Here is a 23,225-nt window from a genome sequence, read left to right as displayed (position 1 = left end):
AACACTACGTCACCAAATACAATGGGGGAAAAACAAACCTAAATTAGTACAGACTATCTTTCTCCTAAACAAGTGGTTTGTAAGGGAGTTATTAAGCATCTACTGTTAACTTAACAATTACCGCAGTTTTTTAATGATTGATTTTAGGTTTCTGAAATGCAGGTGCTTATAAATGATTATTACGATGCATAAAGGAAAGCCTCAGAAACCACATTTAACATCATAAAACGTGGTTTGTTTTGTTAAAAATAAATCAAACCACATTGTGGGTTTCTCACCTCCTAATTGTGTTGTGATTTTTTTTTTTTAACGGGGCATATTATAGTAGAAAGAAGTCATATGCAAAACTTCACCGTTATTCCCCTTTTAAACAAGTTTGGAAAATGGGTATTAAAAAGGTCATTTCCAATTATTCAAAAATCAGCATCAACACCCCTGATACACGTCTGGAGATATTTGTATTCACGTATACTACATTTCCATTAAAAAAATGAAGATAACATGCGTGAAAGTGATGGACATTTCCTTTTTTTGCAGAAAAATAAGCATATTTTACTTTTGTATTGACATTTTTAGAACTTTTTTCTTCCTTGTACAATATAATTTAATTAGACATTTATCTATTCTGTTATCTTGACCTTTTAATTACTTGATTTTTTTTTTTTTTGCACAGGCATCCGTCCAAGCGACCTGCCTCACACTGACGGCAATGACGATTGATCGGTACTACTTGATCGTTCATGCTGTCAAATCTAGAAACACACGAACCACGCTAAGAGCAGCAGTTATCAACGTTTCTATATGGGCCAGTAAGTGTACACACTTGATATTCTTATAGGAAAATCCAACCCAAATAAAAACTTGTATTTAGAAGAAAAAAAATAAAATCAGACAAGTTCATAGGTGTAAGTTTAAACAATATCGGACAGGCAATAAGAAAGTTATGAATTTGGAAAAGTTGTAAGTATTGGTAATCACTATACACATGGAATCTTCAAATTGGCCGCATATGTGATGTCATTATGATGCAAGGCAAGGACTCTTCTTCCATATACTCCAATACTTAAAATTGCTAGGATGTCATTTCCCCCAAAACATATTACTTCAAATTATATCTTTACTTCATGAGGACATAAAACAACATACTACATGGGTTATATTTAGATTACTGTCCCAGGCAATGGGCATTGAGGGGGAAACCACAAAATCCCTGATAATTAAATACATGGCCTATGGGAAAGTTTTTCTTACCCCTTGTCATAATTTACTTACCCAGTTACCAATTTGAAATCTACATAGTCTTAGTGATCTCAATTTTAAAGCAGCCACAGCTGTCTTATTGCTTGTCCCATTTCTTCAAACTTTCACCATTCGGTTTTATTTTTCTCCTTTCCAACACAACATTTTGTGACCATGGCTGGATTCCCATTTAACCTTGTGTCCACTCCTGAGCGGAAAAAACAAAGTGCAGAACGATCAACTATTCATTTTGTATTAGAAAGTGAAATATACACGAAATTTTGAGTTAATAGTTTGCAGACCAAAGTGTAAACCGGGAAGTACATATTAAGGTTGTAGGTCAAGCAGCATGCCTCACAGTGATCATGAGCTTTTAAGCATCCAAACACTTGTTTAGACCAGTATTACTTTTGATTTATATATTCTATCTTTTCCGGAGGCGTCCAGGTACACTCTTAAAACCGATGGGTTAAAATGGTCAATGAGTCGGTGAATTTGTGTGCGACCGACTCATATGGTCACAATCAAGCAAGATATTCGTTAAAATCTATCAGAGTTTTGGTTGACATTTCCCAGTATTGGTCGGATGCATATTCACATTATTTGTTGCTTTGGCCAGTCCTCTGTAAAAATTGAGCAAACTTGCATCGAAATCCAATGAAAAAAGAAAAAAACAACATTAAGCTTATACAGTGCTCTGCCAGAAAAAAAACACACGTCCTGATTCAATTATACTGCCTTCTTCCAACAACCAAAGGGACTATGCGGCAAGGGAATGTAAGCTGCCTTTTTAGGTAGTGGTCTCTTGTCTCGTCACTTTTGCTCAAGCAGTTGGCTCATGCAAACGCCTTAAAGTTTTCCGGCTCTTGTTTGCCCCTATTTGTTTTCGCAGATTAGTTTTTGCAAGCAGCAAGGTCTCACCACAAAGTGCCTTAGCGTTACCATAAAACGAGGAAGAGATAGATAAGGCATTCAGTCCAAACATGCCAAAAGAGTAACGAATTTATGTATATTTTCATATTCCTACGTGTATATTACTAATTCTAGACGAGCTATCTTATTCTATAATTACCTCATGCATCAAAATGCAAACATTCCAAATCATAATCCGCAATACCTGAGGAGTATCTATCACTCCAATCAATCTAATATTTCACCTTTCTATCTTTTCTGCTTATTTTACAGTTTCATTTCTTCTCCATCTTCCAGTTGTCATCTACACGGAACTCAGAGTGGACAATAATTATACTCTCTGCTCTCCTAAATTCCCATGGAAAAAAGCAGGGGATTATTACCCTGTGTTTGCTGCGTTTGAGCTCTACGTCGTTCCATTAATTGTTATCATGACATGCTATGTGCAGATTCTACTTCAGGTTTGGCAGAAAACGTCAGGAGGTACCGAAAGTGCGCAGGCACATGCGAGAGCTCTACGTAGGAAAAAGAAAATAACCCGAATGGTGTTTATAGTTGTGGTTCTATTTGCATTTTGCTGGGCACCAATTCACACGTTTAACATCATGTCAGCATCTAAGGCAAAGGTAATAATTTCAAACTATGGTATTTCACAATGGTGGAAGATATTCTTTCTTACGCTGGCGTATGCGAATTCTTGCATCAATCCCTTTGTGTACGCATTTACAACGACAAGTTTTAAGAAATACTTTAAGAGTGTATTTGGTGCAACGTGCGGACAATACTCAAGAGAAGGACACGCCATGAGTATCAGTATGGAAACAAAAACAGAGCGTATCACAACTAACTCAAGTAAAGAAGACTCGTCGTTATGACTAAAGATGATGTGCTTAAGGCACTCTGAAAAGAGCAGAATATCGAGAGAACGAAGAACCACAGCTCTCAACGAATCTTCTTCAGGTGAAGAGGTCTGAAATGAAAGCAAGTCTGCTTGGGACGTCCGCTCGTACTGTGCCATGATTCGAAGATGTGATAACACCAGACAACTTTAAATCGATAGTCCCAAGAAAGGTTTTGAAAAAAGATAAGAATGATGGAAATGGTTGGGTTTGGATACCATGCCTGTTAGATAAAGTGCAGTATGGAGTGACTATCAGAAGAAAATGTCAATCATTTTCTGCGATATAGTTTAGATGAGCAGGTGATGAGTCTGGAACATTTGATTACTGGTCATCATCGGATTGTCATGATCATGCATCTCTCTTTCGATATGCACTTGCGGATTCTTATGCAGAATAGGGTCCTGGATAAATCATGCAAAATACGGTTTTTCTGTTCAGGTTTAAAAGTTTTGATTACTTGCAACATAAATAGCCAACAAGAAAAAAAAACAATGTTTTAAGATTCTGCATTTTCTTTGTACCATATTATCAAATTAACTGCTCGGATAATATCAGAAATGATTTGTAACGATTGACATTATTACTAATTCGGTAGTTACGGATATGGACGGATGTATTTGATTGTAAGCAGAATCAATATATTGATCGATTCAGCTTTCGAGAATGTATATTCCCTGGATGTTACCAAACTAGATCACAGGGCATGGGGAAAAACATAGAGTAGGTTCTCTGTACTTCACAATCTAGCAATTATCGTTGGGAATTGAGTGGAATACCGCTTGATATTCGTCGATGGATGACAAGCCCTAACCAACTGGAGACCAGACCCCGTCGATCGGCAGCTTACCAAGTTAACTCGGTAAAGTTAACAAACCTGTCAGAATGGGTTCACCGCCCAAGTCTTTTGCTACAAACCTTCAACCTTTTGCGGGAGTCTTATCAGATTAATGGTCTTGATCTGTGGTGAAACCTGTGGATGAAGGGAGACAACTGTGTTCATAAGAACGTAATGAAGCAATGCACAGGCGGCTCTTCCCGGAGGCAGCATTAGTTCCATGATTGGAGAGAATTGGACAGAAATTGATGGAACCGCTAGAAGCTCGTCAACGGACCTGGATAAAGGTGCATTCAGATAATCCCTCAAAGGGTAACTACGACAATCTTCGTTTGTGTTTAAACTAACCCTGTGATGAAAATACATCGACCTTTCTTTTGTTTTGTTTGATCGTTTAGTGTGAATTTGTATAGAGACGAAATATTTGATACCAAACAAGTTTTGTTTTCTTCAAGGGTTAGCAGGTTCTTAATCTACGCATTGGTCTTGTAAAAGCTTAGGATATACAATGTAAACGGTATTTGATAAAATTTAAAGTTAAAAGTGAGATCATGTCACAAATTATATTAAGTCTCATATGGTATATGTTAAATAATTGATTTTGAAGGTATCATACAATTTTAACCACCTAAAAGGAAAGCAACCTCTAAATTTTACGACCCCTCCCCCATCGAGTCTATGATAAAATTCAACGTGGCCACTTCCAATCCTCAACTTGCAAATATTAAGGCACATGCTATATAGTGTAAACGACATATTTTAAAAAAGATATTTAAGATTATAGAATGTTTATGTTCTTTGAAATAGAAATTCGTTTTTTTAGGGATATTGTCATTACATTCCACTGCTCCGTTTTCCAATACGATTATACATGATGTTATTTCCGTAAAAGATTGCATTTTAGGTGCTCATTTCAAAATAAATTTATCTAACCATCAAATGGAAACTGCGGATATTTTCAATATTTACAATGGTTTTACTTTCCCGTCCTTTTAATAGAATCGGACAAATAACAAAAAGTATATATCCAATCCATAAAAGCATTCGTTATTTTAAAGTAATACCCACATTATAATTTTATTTTGCTCGGATGTTATTGGTTTGAGGTTTATTCGAAATCGGATGAAATTAACGTCAAAGTTGTTTACTTAATAATGAATTAAAATTGTTTGAATGGTATGCTGCCAAAAATTTAAAGTATACACTCTTAGAATGTTGGGTAACATACTGTCCATACAACAACTGATTTAAAAGAATATCCAACTGTGTGTAATTTTCACCCAAAGCACACAATATTGGTTTAAAACTACCCAGAATCGGATAAAGTTTGAACCAATAATATTGTTGTTTGGACAGTATGTTGCCCAATAAAGAGAAAATGGGATGAATAAGAACAACAATGCATTGTCAAATCGTAAGATATTCTTGCATATTTAAGTAATATTACGTTGCGTGTTGTATTTTCTTTGGGGATATGTCTTTATCATGTACATATTTTCTGTATCTTAACTTAAGTGAACTGTGTGATCATATTTTTGTACATATATTATACAAGTAGAACAGTATTGACTTCTCGTACTACACTAACCAGTTATGTAGTGATATGCGTTATGAGATTATGTTTGACACCTTAGAATATCAACTTAATGCTATATACTTTGACATCAATTATGGCGTTGTGACCTTTCTTTCAGTCTCGTGTCAACTTTCTTTTTGTCTTTGTCATATTATTTGATATCCCATCTGCGTAGGTCTTTTAGGGTATTGAACTATATATTTTTTTGTATATATTTAAAGAAATTGTGATATTGACGAGCACTTCGACTTCTTAAAATTTCAGAAATGATAAATATATTTACTTTTTCCTGCTAAAGAAACATAGGCACGTCGAGGCCAGATGAAATAATACAGTTCATGATATTTAAAGAATAGTCCAGTGTGAAATTGTTGATACCTGGAAAATTTGTTAAGTACAAGTTTTTTTGTTGATTTGTGTTCTAAGTGGGTATTGAAGTAAATTGCCACCTTGGCAACCTTGAGCAGTTTTTTTAATCAGCCTAATTAGCATAATCATCTAATTAGCATATCACGATATATAATATGCTACTTCTCTTAAACCAGAACGATTGAAAACATAAATAATATAATTTTGGAAGAGGTCCTGTGACGATGAATCGATTCATAACAATAATTTAAATATTTGAGTTATGCAATCATCATAACAGCCTAATTAGCATAATGAGCTAATTAGCATAAGTATAATATATACGTTTTTGTTGATGTCTATCCAGAAAATGCCCAATACGTAGAAAATGCAATCCTTTTATGGTTTTCTAGAGGAAGGAAATCATTTATGACATTATTTTTCGATTTTAAGCAATGTAATCGCTGTAATTAGCATTATGCACTAATTAACATATGTGTGTAATATATATAAAAATATATATTTCTTTGTCATTTCATATCGAGAATGCCCGAAAACATGATAAATACAGCTATCCTATTGTTTTCTATGGCGAGGAATTCATTTATGACATTATTTTCCCCTTTTTACCGATGTAATTGTCATAATTAGCATAATGCACTAATTAACATATATATGCCATATATATATATATCTTTGTCATTCTATATAAAGAATGCCCGAAATCATGAATAATGCAGCTATCCCATGGTTTTCTATGACGAGGAATCAATTTCTGACGTTATTTCTTCCCTTTTTACCAATGTAATAGTCGTAATTAGTATAATTAGCATAATGCGCCAAAATGTGCAATACATATATTCCTTTGTCATTTATATTGAGAGATTTTATATTCATGAAACTGGGACACGAACGTAATCAAATAAGCAAGTTTCAGGTCACATGACCAAGGTAAAAATTCATTCAGGGTAAACGAACTTTGGTAATGATGGGGGTATTTGGGGAATTGTCATCATAACTTAAAAGTGTATGGATCTACATGTAGTTCATGAAACTTGGACATAGCATGTATGCCTATCCCTTATTCCTGTGCGAATGTCAGGTCACAATACCAAGATCAAAGGTCATGAAGGTCAGTGAACTTTGCCCATGTTAGGGGTATTTGTTAACTTGGCATCATAACTTAGAGAGTTTATGGATCTAGTTCATGCAACATAAACACAAGGGTAATCAAGTATGAAGGATTGTTTTGCACACGTGTTAGGTCACATGATCATGGTCAAAGGCCATTTTGGATCAATGGACATCATATGAATGTTTTATTATGTGAATATTTGTGCAGTAGCTGTTTTCAAAGTCAAAACTGTTGCTATATCAAATTGCGTAATGCAGGCGAGACTGCCAGAGGCGTTCCACTTTAATTAGCTTATTATGCTAATTACGCTAGTTACAACATTAACAGTGAAATATAATGTCAGAAATGAATTCCCCGTCTTAGAAACTATGAAATAGCTGTATCATTCATGTTTTCGGGCATTCTTGATATAAAATGAATATAAAAGGAATATATGTATTGCACATATGTGGTTATTAGCACATTATGCAAATTACGCTAAAATAAATTAAAACGATAACGTTTGTTAAACGGGGAAAATAATGTCACAAAATAATTCTTCATCATAGAAAACAATAGGATAGCAGTATTGTTTATGTTTTCAGACTTTCTCAATATTATGACAAAGGAATGTATATTTTGCACATATAATTAGCGCATTATGCTTATTACGAAAATTACATCGGTAAAAAGGGAAAAATAATGTCATAAATGAATTCCTCGCCATAGAAAACAATAGGATAGCTGTATTATTCATGTTTTTGGGCATTCTCGAAATGAAATGACAAAGAAATATATATTTTTATATATATTACACACATATATATTAATTAGTGCATTATGCTAATTATGCTAATTACAGCGATTCCATTGATTACAATTAAAAATTAATGTCATAAATGAATTCCTCGCTATAGAAAACCATAGCAAGGTAGCATTATCTACGTAATGGGCATTTTCTGGATAGACATCCACAAATACGTATATATTACACTTATGCTAATTAGCTCATTATGCTTATTAGGCCGATTACGATAATTGCATTACTTAAATATTGAAAATATTGTTATGAGTGGATTCATCGTCACGGGACCTCTTAGAAAATGATATTATTTATGTTTTTAGTCTTTCTGGTTTAAGAGAAGTAGCATAATACACACCGTACATATGCTAATTAGATGATTAGGCTAATTAGGCTAATTAAAAAAATTGCTCAAGGTTGCCAAGGTGGCAACCAAGCTGAATTTACTTCAATACCCATCTACTGTAGAACACGAATCAATAAAAAACCTTGTACTTGACAACTTTTCCAGGTCTTGTACATGGCCAATGAGACCGTCTACTGGACTAGAAGCCTTGGGACGATTTTTAAAGAGGGGGTGCTGGCTTGATAAAAGATGACCAAAAAGAAGAAAATTAAAATGTATGCATGAATAACTACTAGACAATTTCCAGAAGGACACAATATCTCAGTTACATTAAGTTGCTGGGCGAAGAATCAAACACATTGTGTGAAAAAGTTAAAGGTTGTGTGCAGGAAGAAATACAGTTACCAATTCTTCCACATACAGACACCCACACCCCATACACATACACACCATGCCATCTCCTCCACACATCCCACCACCACCCACATGCACTTATGAAAGGCTCTATATGAGTAGTTGCTTCAAAATAAGGCAAGCCATTTCGAGGAACAGCTGTTGGCCATTGCTGATATAACGAAAGGAATAACTAATGGGATATGTGATTTATGAAGTGTTTATCAAGTATTTATGAAGTTTGGGTGTGGGTGTATGGGTAGATGTGCGCGTGTGCAATAAAGATGATTTTATATGTGTGGGGGTAGGTGGGTGAGTGTGTGTGGGGGTGGTGGCAGGTCTCTATATTGTGTGGAAACATTTACATTTTGTTTAATTTCCTCACCTAGCAACCTTCGTGCAAATGAGATTTTACGATTTTTTGTAGATTGTCTCGTGTATGTATGTATATATATATATATATATATACATATCTATATATATATATCTATATTTATATATATATGTGTGTATGTGTGTGAGGGTGTGTGTGTGTGTGTATTTATATATATATATATACTTACACAAACATGTATACATACAATACAAATTATATGATGACAAAGCTTTTGGTAGCACCATCGCAGTAAAAAAAAATCATAAAAAGGACTGTTGCATGCTGTTTGACATCGCCTTATACAGACTCTATCTGGAAGTACTGTTAGGGATATCTTTCATACCGCCATCAAGCTAATGCTTCTACTACAGTAAGCAGGAAAAGACACGTCAACATATCTCATCTTCCTTGAGTGTGTGGATGTTTAGTCGCATCCTCAATCAGAACAGGTTGATAAACATAGTCGAGAATGCTAAGCTAGATGGTAATAAATCTCATCTAGCTAATATAACATCCCCACCTTTTCGATCTTTATCTATCCAAGTCCAACTCCCACTCGCTCTGTCATACACGAACTCTTTTTACCTTTCCTTGCCCCCTTTCCTTCATATTCTCCTTCAAGCACATAGTCTTCGGTAAACATTGATCTACGTTTCTCAACTATCTGCCCACAAGCTGACTTCATATTTCACTGTCTAAGGGAAAACCAATATCGGTTGGCAAACAATAACTAGGTGTATCATGATTACATCCGCAAAATTGATATATACACGTATGCCTTTCGTTATATGACATTAAAGGTATCCTTTCCTTCCCGCCATTGTGCGTGTTTTATATGAACAAAATCTTTTCCAGTAAGTTCATATTATCAAATCAGAATTCGTTCCCCACCAATTTGAAATGGAGAATAAAAGATATGAGTGCAATTCAGACAGCAGTAGCAAATCGAAAACTAGATTACCCTTAACAAGTTGAAAAAGTAAAGGAATTGCAATTTCATAAAGTTATTCTGGGTCATAATGTCAGGGTAAATTGGTGTCCAAAGATGCACCTGTATTAAATGTACTAGGTGATTTAAGAAAATGCAGATCATATTGAAAGCCTGATTGGCTATATCCAAGGATATTGGAAAATCGAAGAGTTTTTACAGTTTTGAAAATGGTGAGATGACCGGAATACTAAGTAGAAACATGTTTCTGGAAAAGATAAAGATACAAGAGGTGTGTAGGTTACTATACGTTCCCATGGCAACTCACTTTTTCAGTCTTTCTTGATGTCCGGAATTTAATATTCTTTTAATATCAAGATTATTCGAATTCATTAGCACAACATATATTGTTGACATCACTAAAAAGAATTCGATTTCTTGTTATCAATAATATACGTCATTCTGGCTTCGTGATTTCGTTTCTTGATATTAAAAGTTATTTTGTACTATTAATTCAGATATTGAGATAACGTGATAAAATAAAATTAGTCATACACTCACGTGGACACGCAACCACACAACCCAACTTCACACCGCACACCTCTCTATACCTACCTAAATCAATTTCATGACAGGGCAAAAACTAAGTGATACAAAAATTTTTTGCAATATATATATATGTGTGGGGGTGTGTGTGAGGGTGTATGTGAGGGTGTGTGAGGGTGTGTGTGTGTGTGAGGGTGTTTGTGTCGGTGTGCATGAGGGTGTGTTTGCGTGTGTATCCACGTTTGCAATGAAATACATTACATTGCAAAAACGCTTATCATTACGTTGCATAAATGGACTCCGTACATGGACAGACAGACAGTCATCCTTTGAATTCGCTACTGCCTTGCATCCAATAATATCACTTCCGAAAATGTTTACACTGAGTCCCTGTGAGCAAAGGGACCTGTCAAAACGTCTTTTGCTAAAATCACGCGCTCATCCCAACATTTGACGCAGGTGCTAATATCATCCTCCCGCCGAAGCTGTCGAAGATGTCTCCTCCTCTGATCATATTGGTACGAAACTACTTTTTTGATTTTACATTCACGCCATTAGTTGCTGTCTTCATCTCTCATGTAAAAGGCTATGAGGTAAGCACCCATGGTTTGTTCACATTTATTTCATTGCTGCAATAAAACAAATTGCTTCCCTTGAAATGACCCAATTAAATATGCTAAGAGCATTTCCGGAAGATGTTGGGGATGTTATCGTGTCTTTGCAAAGCTTCTGAAATATAAAAGATCCAAAATACAATTACGCAGTACACTGATGTATACTTAAAAACGGGATCAAAATGATCAATCTTACTTTTTAAATCAAACTTTTAATTATTTCAACTTCACTTAGTTAAGTCTACCTTAATTTTATTTAGCTTAGTTAAGGACACACACACACAAACAATTCCTTTGTTCGATAGTTTAGTTGAATTTACCAGTCAACAAGAAATTAACCTCAATTATTTCCAGCCCTAAATACACACATAAACCCCACATACGCACACCACCCATCACCTACATACTCACACCCAACGGACAACATGACACATTCATGTTCTCCTAACCAATGCTATACTTTACAGAATGAAGACATAGCTTTATTTATCGCTTTCAATCGATTGATAAACATTGTGTAGACGCGAACATGCCAGGGGGAGATCTGGAAATGCTTGATATTTCATTGTATCAATAACAGGCTATCAATATACATTGGAGAATACGCCCAAGGCAATTACCAATAGAAACAGAAAAAAATACAGCATTGGCAAATAAAAATAAAGACATTCAAGGATGTGACTTATTAAAGGGGAATGAAACCTTTGGAAGATGTGGACTTATCTGGAAAAAAATCAAAGAATGAGAACAAAGACAATTTTAGAAAAATCGTACAAATAATGACAAAGTTATAAGCATTTGAATATTGCAATCACTAATGCTGTGTGCTATGGAGATCCTCCCATTGGCAATGCGATAAATGTTTGTGATATCACAATGTGATCAACTTTCCTTTTGGTGGACTGTAAAATACCCCCAATATACCTCTTTTTGCTCCTTCTTATGGTGATATGCCCTCCTACAAATGAGAAAAAAAAATACATGGTCTACTGATAGATGTGATAAAAGAGGTAGTCTAAGTGAAATATATACACAAGTACTGGGAGAGTTGTTCACAAGTGACATCACACATCTTTGTCGCATTGCCAATATGAGGATCTCCATAGCATTAGTGATCGCAATATTCAAATGCTCATAACTTTTTCATTATTTGTCCGATTTTTTTTCAAACTTTCGTTGATCTGTTTTTTTTTCTTTGTGTTTTCACACAAGTTCTCTTGTTGGGCTCCCGATGGGCTAGGACTGGACCGATAGGAAACGAGTGGAAAGTGAAGGGGAGGGAAGCGGGGGGGGGGGGGGGGGGGTGAGTGTAAATGACCGTGGGTGTGTATATGGGGTGTCTATCAGGAAGGTGGTGTTCGCATTAAATGCTTCAGGCAGTTTGATTCAACCACATGACCACATCCCTCTAAAATGTGAATAATTGATTATGATTATTGATTATCAGGGCCGTAGCTAGGGAGTGTATGGTGGTGTGACACCCCCAACATTCATGGCAGCCAGCAAATTCATGTACCAGTTGGCAAAATGGAGGATAGAGGATAAAAGGAAAAAGAGAGAAAGAAAGATAAAAGATAGAAAAACGAAAGAAAAGAAAAAAAGAAAGAAAGAAAGAAGGAAGGAAGGGAGGGAGGGAGGGAGGGAGGGAGGGAGGGAGGGAGGGAGGGAGGGAGGGAGGGAGGGAGGGAGGAAGGAAGGAAGGAAGGAAGGAATGAAGGAAGGAAGGAAGGAAGAAAGGAAGGAAAAGAAAGAAAGAAACAAATAAAGGAAGGAACGAAGGAAGTTAGGAAAGAAAGAAAGAAAGAAAGAGCGAGTGAGTGAGACTGATAGAGGTACTAAATGTACCTTCGTAGAAGGTTACATAATGTAGACTTACAGAACAAAGATAATTAGTTGGCAAATCCGAGTCCATGTAGCCAGGCTTGGGACCCTACCAGTCAGCAAAATACAAAGGATAAAAAAGGTGGAGCTATAAAATACAAAGTAAGCCAAAAAGCTTACGAATTTTCAAATTATACCACAAGTGTTGACGATTTGACCTACACACTAGTTTTGCAAAATAAGGATAGGCAGGACTAGGTAAAGAATATGGGGTGGGGTGAATTTCCAAAGTTGAAGTTAAATAATTAAAGCCATACTATTGTTGGCAAATTATGGAGCAGGCCTATTAAAGAGGCAAAACACTATAGGCTCTACTAGTCGGTAAAGTGCTGTACAATTACTGCCCAGTTGGCAAAATTCAGATCTGAAAAGAACAGAACACAAGACTGGTAACCTATATTTAGCGATCTGCAGTGGGTAAAAACACAAAAATATCATAAGTTAGTAGGCCTACATATAATCGTATTATATATATCATATTACATTACTTTATGTAATATGTTTTGCTTAGGGCCTATGTGTTCATCACTCCTGGTGCTCGCATATTGTTTGTTTAATGAGATAAATAATCCTGTTCAAAGGGATTAATTGGCACTGAAACATCCCGTTTTCAAGTCAATATACACCAAATATATTTCCTCGCACTTCGAACTTTTATTATTTTATGTAGTAACATATGCTTCTTTTTCATGACTACTTATAAAAGTGATTGCCCCCTTTAAGGCCTGAATTTAAAACATTTCCAGTCCGTGCTTAGGTTCGCATTAGTGGATTGGTGAGATATATCTTGCTCATGAATTCCTAAAAACAGTCCTTAAAATGTCCCTTTATTCTAGTCTGAATATTCAGCTAACGCGTCGCGCTCGCATAATTTGGTTAGTGAAATACGCATAGTCTTAATGAATTCCTACAAAAAAACATTAGAATGCCCATCTTCAGGTAACATTTTTTCAGCTCGCGCTTCGCGCTCGCAATATTTGATTAGAGATATACGTACCATGTTTATGATTACAATGACTTCATTTATTTAGGTGTAATTCTAAAAAAAAACCTCAGCACCCGCTTGGCGCTTGCATTAGATGACTATGGTGAGATATGCATACTCTTCATGAATTAAAAAAAAAATAGTCCTGAAAATGTCCCTGTTAGTTGTCAATATATGCAAAAATTCAGCTCCCGCTTCGCGCTCGTATTGTTTGTTTAGTGAGACAGGTATGCATCATGATTTATTTTTTTTTAATAATATCCCTTGTTTAGATCTCAATATGAAAAAAAAATCAGTGACATACATATCTTTCTAATGGCATAATCCTTAAAATGTATTTATTAGGTTAGAATACATGGCTATTGAGGACGCTTCGTGCGCCCACAAAGTGACTCAAATTTTTGTATGCCCCCCCTTCCGTGATCCACGATACGCCACTGGGGGCACATCCCCATTAGCGCCAAATTTAGTTGCCAAATCTAGCTGGCACACGCCCAACAAAATGCATCTGGCTACGGCCCTGTCCTTTATCTATTACTGTCGTTTCGTTTATTTTGCTATAGTCACGCATCTCAAGTAAATTTCGCGAGATCCTTTTTTGAGAATCATGTAAAAGAATACAAAATCGTATCACCATCCTTTTTTAGATGTATACGTGGGCGTTGTTTGATTGTTTGGACGCACACCGCTATAGGTTCCGGTCATATCATAGAAATTAATTCATATAAAATCAATGATGCATCTCTTAGAGCTTTTTATCACACGAATATGAATTGGGACTATTACTGCTTCAGATAAATCCAGTTAAGTAGTACCATTTGATTCTTTAGCATATTATGGGGACTTTATTAGTTGCCCAAGAATACATATCATCACTGTTGCTGCATGTTGTCATTCCCGACCTTTCGTTGGAGAACGCGAACGCTTATTTACGACGTTAGTTGATTTTGGAAGATACTTTTGGGCCCGTCGTCATGGTCGTAAAACTCTGTCTTGCAATGCAAATTGTGTGACATCATATTTTTTTTTCGTTTCGCTTCTGCAACGGAAACATTCAACATGCGTTTCGTGTGCAAAATTCTGGTTGCTACTATGGTAACAGCGATATATCCGATCTAGGACGACTTTCCAAAGCCACATTTGGTTCCTCCCAGAGCTCGAGAGGCCGCCCGGGGGCCCACTTCCATTGAAGAGTGGATACCAGGCGCGACCACGCGTAAAAAGGGAAAGAGTGGGCAAGTACGTTACGTATAGGCCTATGTAACGTTGTAAGGGTGTCAAAAACGATGTTTGAAATACTGAAAAGGAGGATATGTTTTCGATACTTGTAGGGTTTCACAGGCTAAATACTTGTTAAGAGATGCATTTTCATAATCTGGAAAAGCCTTGCTTCCCTTGTTTAGGGTGCTTTTCGAAACCGCATGGTCGTGCCTGGTATCCATTCATCAATGGAAGTGGTCCCCCCGGGAATTCGAATCTAATCCCCCATTTCTGGGGAAAGTAAAACATAATGCCCATTACATTGTGTGCTAGAGGCATATCGTTTGTGTAGGAGTAAACAGGAGAAAAAAACCCGTATTCAGACGTATACATGCTGTGTACATAATCAACGCATGCGAAATGGTTTCGGCTGGCGAGGTGATTTGACCCATGGAATCAATTGCCAGAGATCCACCAATAATCCACATTAAATGCAATATCGATTCGATGGACTGTAATGATCTATATCTAAGCCTTAATTCAGTAACTTTTTCCTCACTCAATATGTACTCGATTTGTTTGAAAAACCACTTTCTTATCCATGTCATAATCTATTGTAGGTCCTGCATTTCGAATATCTCCAGCCATCAGTCGTAATGTACATGCATGTATGATGCGGATGTCGCGGGAAAGAATTTTGCACACGAAAAGCAGATCTGTAGGGCCTGTAACCCCCCTGTATCACAAAGCTTAGCATTGATTGTAGAGCAGTTTTCTACGTTTGATTCTATTGACTATAATGTACATTCAATCAGTCTTAAAAATCAAGTGTATGATTACGCGTTGACTTTTGTGTTAGGGGACCCTAATATTAGCGTCCGTGATGATTGCGAAAGTGGCTATTGTTGTTATACGGCGCGTATTATTCAGTAGTCAATATTTGCGCCAATCTGCAGCTTAGTTTCAGAGTATTCTTGGATTCAGTCCCCTAACGAGAAAAAAGAGCTGAAAAGCAGAATTATCATCATATTCTCCGAAAATCAAGGTATGGATTGTGTCATTTTAACACTTCAGTGACCTTTAATGATTTTATCAATTCTAATTTTTAACACATGACCTTATGGGCAAATGTTAAGTGTTGCGTATTCGTTCTGTACCTGCTGCATCTTCATTATGAAAATCTCCGCATGCAGTTGTGAATCATCAGTCAGTCGCTTATAGTGCATGCCCACATGCACGTACACATACGCTGCTTTGCCCTTAGCAACATCGGTGTCACTACACACAACAGAGTGAGCTATTAAACCTGACATGATCTTTCAACTGCACGCTAACATGATTAGGGCTTTCAGAACATTGCATCTGCGTAAGCTTCGTATACCGTTGGTCTCAATGCGCAGCCGGCGCACCGCATAAAGCGCGTACGTTTGCCCAACAGCGCCCTCTTTAATCCCGGAAATGTATACCTGTCTTATTACACTCGCATATTGTGCTTTGTAAGTTGCTTCTGCATCTTTCACTCTGCTCTATGAAAGTGAAATACAGCAGTCACCGCGTGCATTATATATATTTAGTTTGTGCCGATTGTTTTTTTATACTCGTCAATTACCGTAGACTTAGCAGAGACGGAGACATAGTAAAAAAACAAAAAAAGAGAGAAAATAGAAAACTTGGAATAAAACGCTTAAGCAAACTTAATTTCCATTGGTACTTCGAAAATGAATATTACGCAGGTAAACTGCTCATTTGGAGAAAATGTTCATTGAAATTTCACACATACTATTAAAAATAACGGAAGACATATAGGCACATGAAGGGAGAGGATAAAAACATAAAGGGGGAGCTTTGACAGAAAGGGTGAAAGAAATACATAATAGGGATCGAGACTAAGATTCCGGAGAAAGAATGATAGAGAGAGAGAGGGAGGGGGGGGGGGGCTGAATAAAGAGCTAGGAAACGAAACACAGACATATAAAGAACGAGCAACACGCAGATTTCCGAATCTCAGCTAGGTACTTCGTCAAAAACCTTGCAAAGTGAAGTTAAAACTCCTTTGCAGGTTCTTGACTCGATTCGTCAGGATGTTTATGTTTGGCATTACATCATTCATGTATCTGCGATGTTCGTGTCGGTACATGCATTCTCGGTATCATGTGAGACGACTATGTTTGTTGGGGTTGGCGTAGGAGTGGAAGGTCATCGTGCGCTTTTGTAACTGAATACAGTAGCCTTCCTGTCAGGGTGCCATCATTCTCAGTTCGAATTAGTAAACAGTTTGAAGGAAGTCGGTGGGTAGGTTGCCTTACCCAGCGTGACGGAAAATAAACGGCTTAGATCAACTTGACAGGACCCAATCACGTAAGGATTTCAACACGACCCAATGATCGGCATTACCAACGAAACTGCAACTCCTTTATATATCTACCATGAATTTTATACTATTTTTAGCGTTTCACTAAATAAATTGAATAAAAATTTCTACATTTCTACATTTCTACATTATTTTCATTTTTAGCACTTATTCGGTATTTTTGTTTCATAGTTCCAAATGGAGTTTAAGTACGGTGTTTTTTTTAAAGATAATCATAGACGCAACGGACATTCATGGGAACATGGACAATCAACATTGATATGACATATAAACGATTTGAACAGAAGGACCTGCAAAAAAAAAACCAGCTAAAATATTACGCATCATTGATATTGATATATTCATTTCCCTTACAGTGTGAAGAAATTTGGTAGTTAAATTTGAGTATCAATGTTCGCAAATTATAATATTCTTGTCATTTACAATTTCTATATCCACACCTCCGCCGAAAACAGCCATTAGAAACATTTCTTTATGCATTAGTATGTGATTTATTTTTATCATCATTTTAATATTTTCTTTAATTGGACGCTGGTTCGTTCTGATTTTCTTGTTGACGTACTCTTCTTCCCTTACGAATCATATAAAGAAAAAATTACCGACATGAGCCGAGATTCACGACACATGCATCAAGACATATATGACACGGAATTGCACTAAATGCAGCATTATCATGATTAATTGTAGTATTAGGCCGGGCAGATATCATGTTCATTGGCAATAAATGCAACAGCACGTGTTGTAAAGTTTAGCCTTAAGCCGTTCTCCTAGTAGGTTAATCGTGACTAGGAAGCAGGGATCTGAGGAAATGAGTTGAAAAACACTTAGCCTCTATTCTGCTCTTTCACATCAAAATGTATCTGGGTGACGAAATGCTCACTGACTTATTTCTTGATAACTGAATATGATCTTGCTCATTTCCTATTCTATCCTTCAATCACACATATGAATTTCAATGGACCCCAAGGACTTCGTAAGCGAATGTCAAAGAGGAACACTATGAAGTATATGCAAAGTCCATGAAACGCTAAAATAAATTCTTTTTGGTCTTTTGAAGAGGACGAAACACAACGATTTATTACCTCAAATATGACTTATCTAAAGAGGGCGGATTCAGGATTTTCCAGGGCAACGGGTGCATTTAAAAAAAAGAAAATTTAACAACCAAACAACAAAATAGAGATTTTCACTTGCGTTTGCAAGTGCATTTTCCACTAACAAATATCTTTATCTGTTTATGGATCCCAAGGGGGGGGGGGGGGGGGGTGCATGGGACGGATGTGTCCCTACCTGGATCCGCCAATGTATATAGACTTTAAATATTGAATATAAAACATAGTTTCGCCCCATATTGAACATGACATGCCATTGCCATTATGGTATGAAAATGTTATTCTACAAAGAGCTTCTTTGTTATGAAAATACCTTTCGAGAAGATATCTTATAAAATATAATATAAAAAGTACGTGTGTGACATTATTTGGCTTGTAGTTCACTAGACCGGCGCAAGTTGGTGCCAGTTACCGCCAATACAAAACGGCTGTGGCAACTAAAATCGCCCCTGAGTTGCCTCTTAACGCGCAAAGGTTCAAACTGCCTTCCAACTGGCGAGTTTTGGCGACGAAAATTTCAAACATTTTGACATTTTGTGTGGTGAAAAAACGACCCAAAAATTAAATTTTGCGGGACAAAATTTCAAATATTTTGATTTTTTTTATCGCGCCAAATTCATTTGTGGTGCCTTTACGCGCCACCACGAGCCACCATGCGCCACCTGGCATAACTGGAAAGCGGTTTGAGCCACTGCACGCCACTAGGCACCTTATTGGCTACACAGGGCACAACAGCCGTTTTGCATTGGCGAGAACTGGCGTGAACTGGTGCCAACTAGCGCTAACCCAGTGGACCTCTAGCATCATTACATATTAGCAGTGATCTGCATATAGATTATTTGAAAGTTTGAAATGAAAAAAAAAATCATACGTCATATTTTCCAATCAACTTTGATAAAACCTTCAGTGATATGCACTTTTGCTAGTCTCTTCTTTATAAAATCAAGTTTTCATTAAATGTCTTATCCTTCATAGAAATGTAACTGGTTTGCGTGGTTTAGATTCTAATTCTATATTTTTACGCTCTCGACTTCATATTTGACAACTCCTTATTTCCCAAAATAATATTGATATAATTGTGATCAAATATGATATCCTGCTGATATTTGTCGCATCTGAGTAATTCTTTAAAAAATTATGAAGTAATTTTTTTTTCATATTGAGAAAATAACTACCGCATTTTTTCAACATAACATGAAAGATGTGACTAATCGATAATTGAAAATAAAAGTATCCATTAAGTTGAACTCTCTGTTTTACTTTGTACTTTTAAGTTGAATAATCCGTATAAAGCGGGAATCTACCATGATACGTTTTTTTCATTCTGTACATTTTGCTGATTTCTTCTTTCTAAAGGAAAATGCCTGGAAATGCATTATATTGTGTTTTCGTGACATTAGATATCTCTAATAGCAAGCTTCTAGGAAAACATGCAGAATATTACCGTCTTTGAAAAACATGAAGTTTTAAAGAGATAAGCCTCTATTCACATCGCAAATGAAAGGTTGGAGGAGCGAGCAATTTGATTCTTCTTACCCAAGTGGGGTAGGATAACGGAAAAATAAATTTTATCAATTGGAAGTCTAAAGTGATTGGATATTACTTACTATGTTTTAAGTAATTGAAAAATTAGACTCCGATCGTTAGCGAGCAACTGAATGCTTATTTGAATTGATTTCCCTACAGATGTGATTTATTCTTTTTTCATAATGTTTCATGAGAAACAATTATATTGATATCACCACGTGATATTGAGAGAGTGAGAGAGAGCGATAAAGAGATTGGCCTGGTAACAGAGGGATGGAGGGGGAGAGACAGAGAGAGAGAGAGAGAGAGAGAGAGAGAGAGAGAGAGGGTTGGGGGAGAGGAGGTACCTACATATCTTCTTCTTTTTTTCTTTTTTTTACATATGTCAAAGGAAATGATAATGGAATTAAGAATATTAATCTTTAAGTGATATTTAAAAAAACTTTTCCACTCATTCAAAATGCATGATTTCTTTTTTGTCTAATAGAAATATGACAAACAGTTCGCAATGTTGTAGGGCAAGGACCCCGAACATGAATTTAAAAAAATACCTCATTGAGTTGACAATGCAGAAGGGTTCAGTGACTGCTATCTCTTGTTTTTAACCAAATGCAATCAAAATACTAAGATGTACTTCTTCTCGGGTCAATATTACTTCTACATCTCCCAGACATTCTAATCAAAATAAATGCTTTGTGGATTGCTTACCTCGTACACATGTGTCTATGTCAGACATGTTTATCGCTTACCATGAAATCAAGAGGGTATCTTATCTTATTTTGAAATTGAATTCTATTTTCGAAAATCAATATCCCTGATATTCCAGAATAATGCTAGGCAGCTATACTCGTTATCCCCATTTTGCGGTGGCTATAATAATGTTTGTCTCTTTTGCTATTCGGGTTCATCCTGTCAGGAAAGAAACTGAAAAATTAAAGTTGTGTGTATGAACCAAAAGGAAAAACATTGAGCTAGCTATAAATATGTTAGAACGGATTTTCATGTGAATTCATTTTCATTCTTTATTATAGGTTCGTATTCCATTTCAAACTCTTAACAAAGTTTGAAATTAAAAGGTTGATTGCTTACCCACATTTCTTGTGTCAAGTGATAACAATTAAAGGATAAAATCCTTATACGATTTGACGGTATCTTGCATTCAAAGATTTTTTGTTGTTGCATTAAAATGATATGTTCCTCAACCGCTACCAACTGGAACTGGCTGATCCCTATGAAAGAATATGCGAATCCCCACATTGTAATTTAGGAATCAAATGTTGTAACATCCCGTTTAGTATCTCCTATTTATGGGTTCATAATCCCTTTTATTTGTATCAATAGAAATTAAAGCTGAAATCTGCTGTTACAAATGAATAAAAGAAATTTTCCATGATGAGAGAACGATTTTTATTATGAATTGATACTCTCTGTTGTTTAGGAAATATCAGAGTGACAAAAAAAAACCATATGGAACATTAAAAGTGCATTATATAAATATATGAATAAAACGTAAATGGTAACAGATCCAGCTATGAATTCTGCTTTTTCTCCCGGCTCTTTCTATTCAATTGGGAACCCTGAATCCTGGACCATATGCTTTCTGATATATATTATTTGGACTCTACCGCTGTACCACGCTGCATCTGTTTCAGAGTCCGGTGAAAAAATAAAGATGACAGGATAGTAAAGAGAAATGACGATGGGTCTATATATTGTTTGATTTTAATTTCATCCTGTCAGGGATGTAAACAAACGAGTGCTCTTCAATCTAAAGCTATCGATTGTGTCGAAAGCAGAGCATTACACTTACAATTCATTAGGCTTGTTTTAGAAATTGATAATATAAACGTACATTATTGGATATTATCATTAAAATGATTTGCTAATATTGATTTGACTTTTAAAAATCTGAGCTAGAAGGTCACACTTGTCACCTGTGTCTGTGATACGTTACAAAATTAAGCCCAGAAAAAAACGCGTCCGAAAATCATTATTTAGTGCTTCACAAAGTGAAATATAAATTGACCGGAAACCCCATCTTAATTTCATCCCATACACTTATGTGTTATATTTAAGCGTCTTCAAGACGCCTAATTACAAAATTGGGGTGTGCCTTGTATTTTTAGCTTTTCATTCTCAATAATGGTTGTTTTCAGGTTTTTTTTAGTTCTAATACATGTACTTGTACACATGTTTCATTTTGGTTTGAGAATATTTTTAAATCGGCTGCTCACAAAGTTAAATAATACCTTTAAACGAAATCGTGTTCATCATATTCAAATATTGAAAATAAGGTCGGTTAAGGGACTCATTTATCAGCACCACATTAAATTTTCATCAGCAGCATCATCTGACATGTCACCATCTCCATAAGAATCTTCACCTTTGTAATCATTACCACGTGATCCCCGGGGTTGCTACGGGGCCAATGCGTAACACCTCATGATGTAATGTATAAAGTAGTGAAGAAAAAAAAACTGACACAACAGACTGAAATGAAAACATAAAAAGGAGAAATAAGAAACGAGGGTGTAAAATAGAATAAAGTAGAGCAACTCAACAACAGCTTGAAGGAACCAAATTAATGACGTCATGTTTTGTTCGTCTTGCCCCGGCCCCATATCCTAATAAATGCCCTGGTGCCTCCTCTGATGATCAATATAATCAGAATCATGATCATCAACAAATCCATGGTAGCCATAACCAATTCTAACGCCATTTCTATTACAGTCAATATCTCACCAACATCAACATGACGGGCTTATCATCTTCCAAATTCATTTTCCAAGCAATACCTTAACATGTTTATGATAACTAACAGAGCTCCGATATGTCATTCCTATTTCTTATGATTCATCAGTTTTGCCGTTTGTAGTACATATCGATTCCATTCGACTTTTATGCACTCATTTTTAAAGATTCGTACTATGCACGTTTCTTCTTTTTATCAAGATATTCCTCTTAAATTTTTGTATAATTTCTTACTAGTATTATGTTTTCTTTTTAAAAATACATTGTAGTCTTGGAGGAAAAGTTGTTTATCAAGAAAACTTGATTTTCTTCCAATTGCAGTGCCAATATATAGACAGCTGCAACGGAATTTACAAATGATTAAAACATAAAGGAATAGATCCGAGAGAGGTTGCAGTCACAGCTGTATAAAACAAGCCGAAGGCAGGATATTGCAATACCCCCTATTATGTAGTCTTACAGATGTG

At 36.0% G+C, this 23,225-nt stretch overlaps 1 protein-coding gene across 2 annotated transcripts; it reads left to right on the top strand.

The window, feature by feature from the left end:
* Positions 1-677: 677 nt before the first annotated feature.
* On the top strand, positions 678-5,554 carry LOC129260377 (somatostatin receptor type 2-like). 2 transcript variants are annotated; one of them, XR_010293700.1, is made up of 3 exons: positions 678-809; positions 2,425-5,064; positions 5,245-5,554. XR_010293700.1 is itself a non-coding variant. In XM_054898365.2 (2 exons), the coding sequence occupies exons 1-2, from the start codon at positions 710-712 to the stop codon at positions 3,024-3,026; spliced, it is 702 nt and encodes a 233-aa protein (XP_054754340.2). In that variant the 5' UTR covers positions 678-709; the 3' UTR covers positions 3,027-5,547. The 2 variants fall into 2 exon arrangements, 1 of the variants encoding a protein (XP_054754340.2); XM_054898365.2 differs by having other exon boundaries at positions 2,425-5,547.
* The last annotated feature ends 17,671 nt before the right edge of the window (positions 5,555-23,225 follow it).

The sequence above is a fragment of the Lytechinus pictus genome, chromosome 5, assembly GCF_037042905.1.
Source record: "Lytechinus pictus isolate F3 Inbred chromosome 5, Lp3.0, whole genome shotgun sequence".
NCBI lineage: Eukaryota > Metazoa > Echinodermata > Echinoidea > Temnopleuroida > Toxopneustidae > Lytechinus > Lytechinus pictus.
This window is presented reverse-complemented; position numbering and strand designations above follow the sequence as displayed.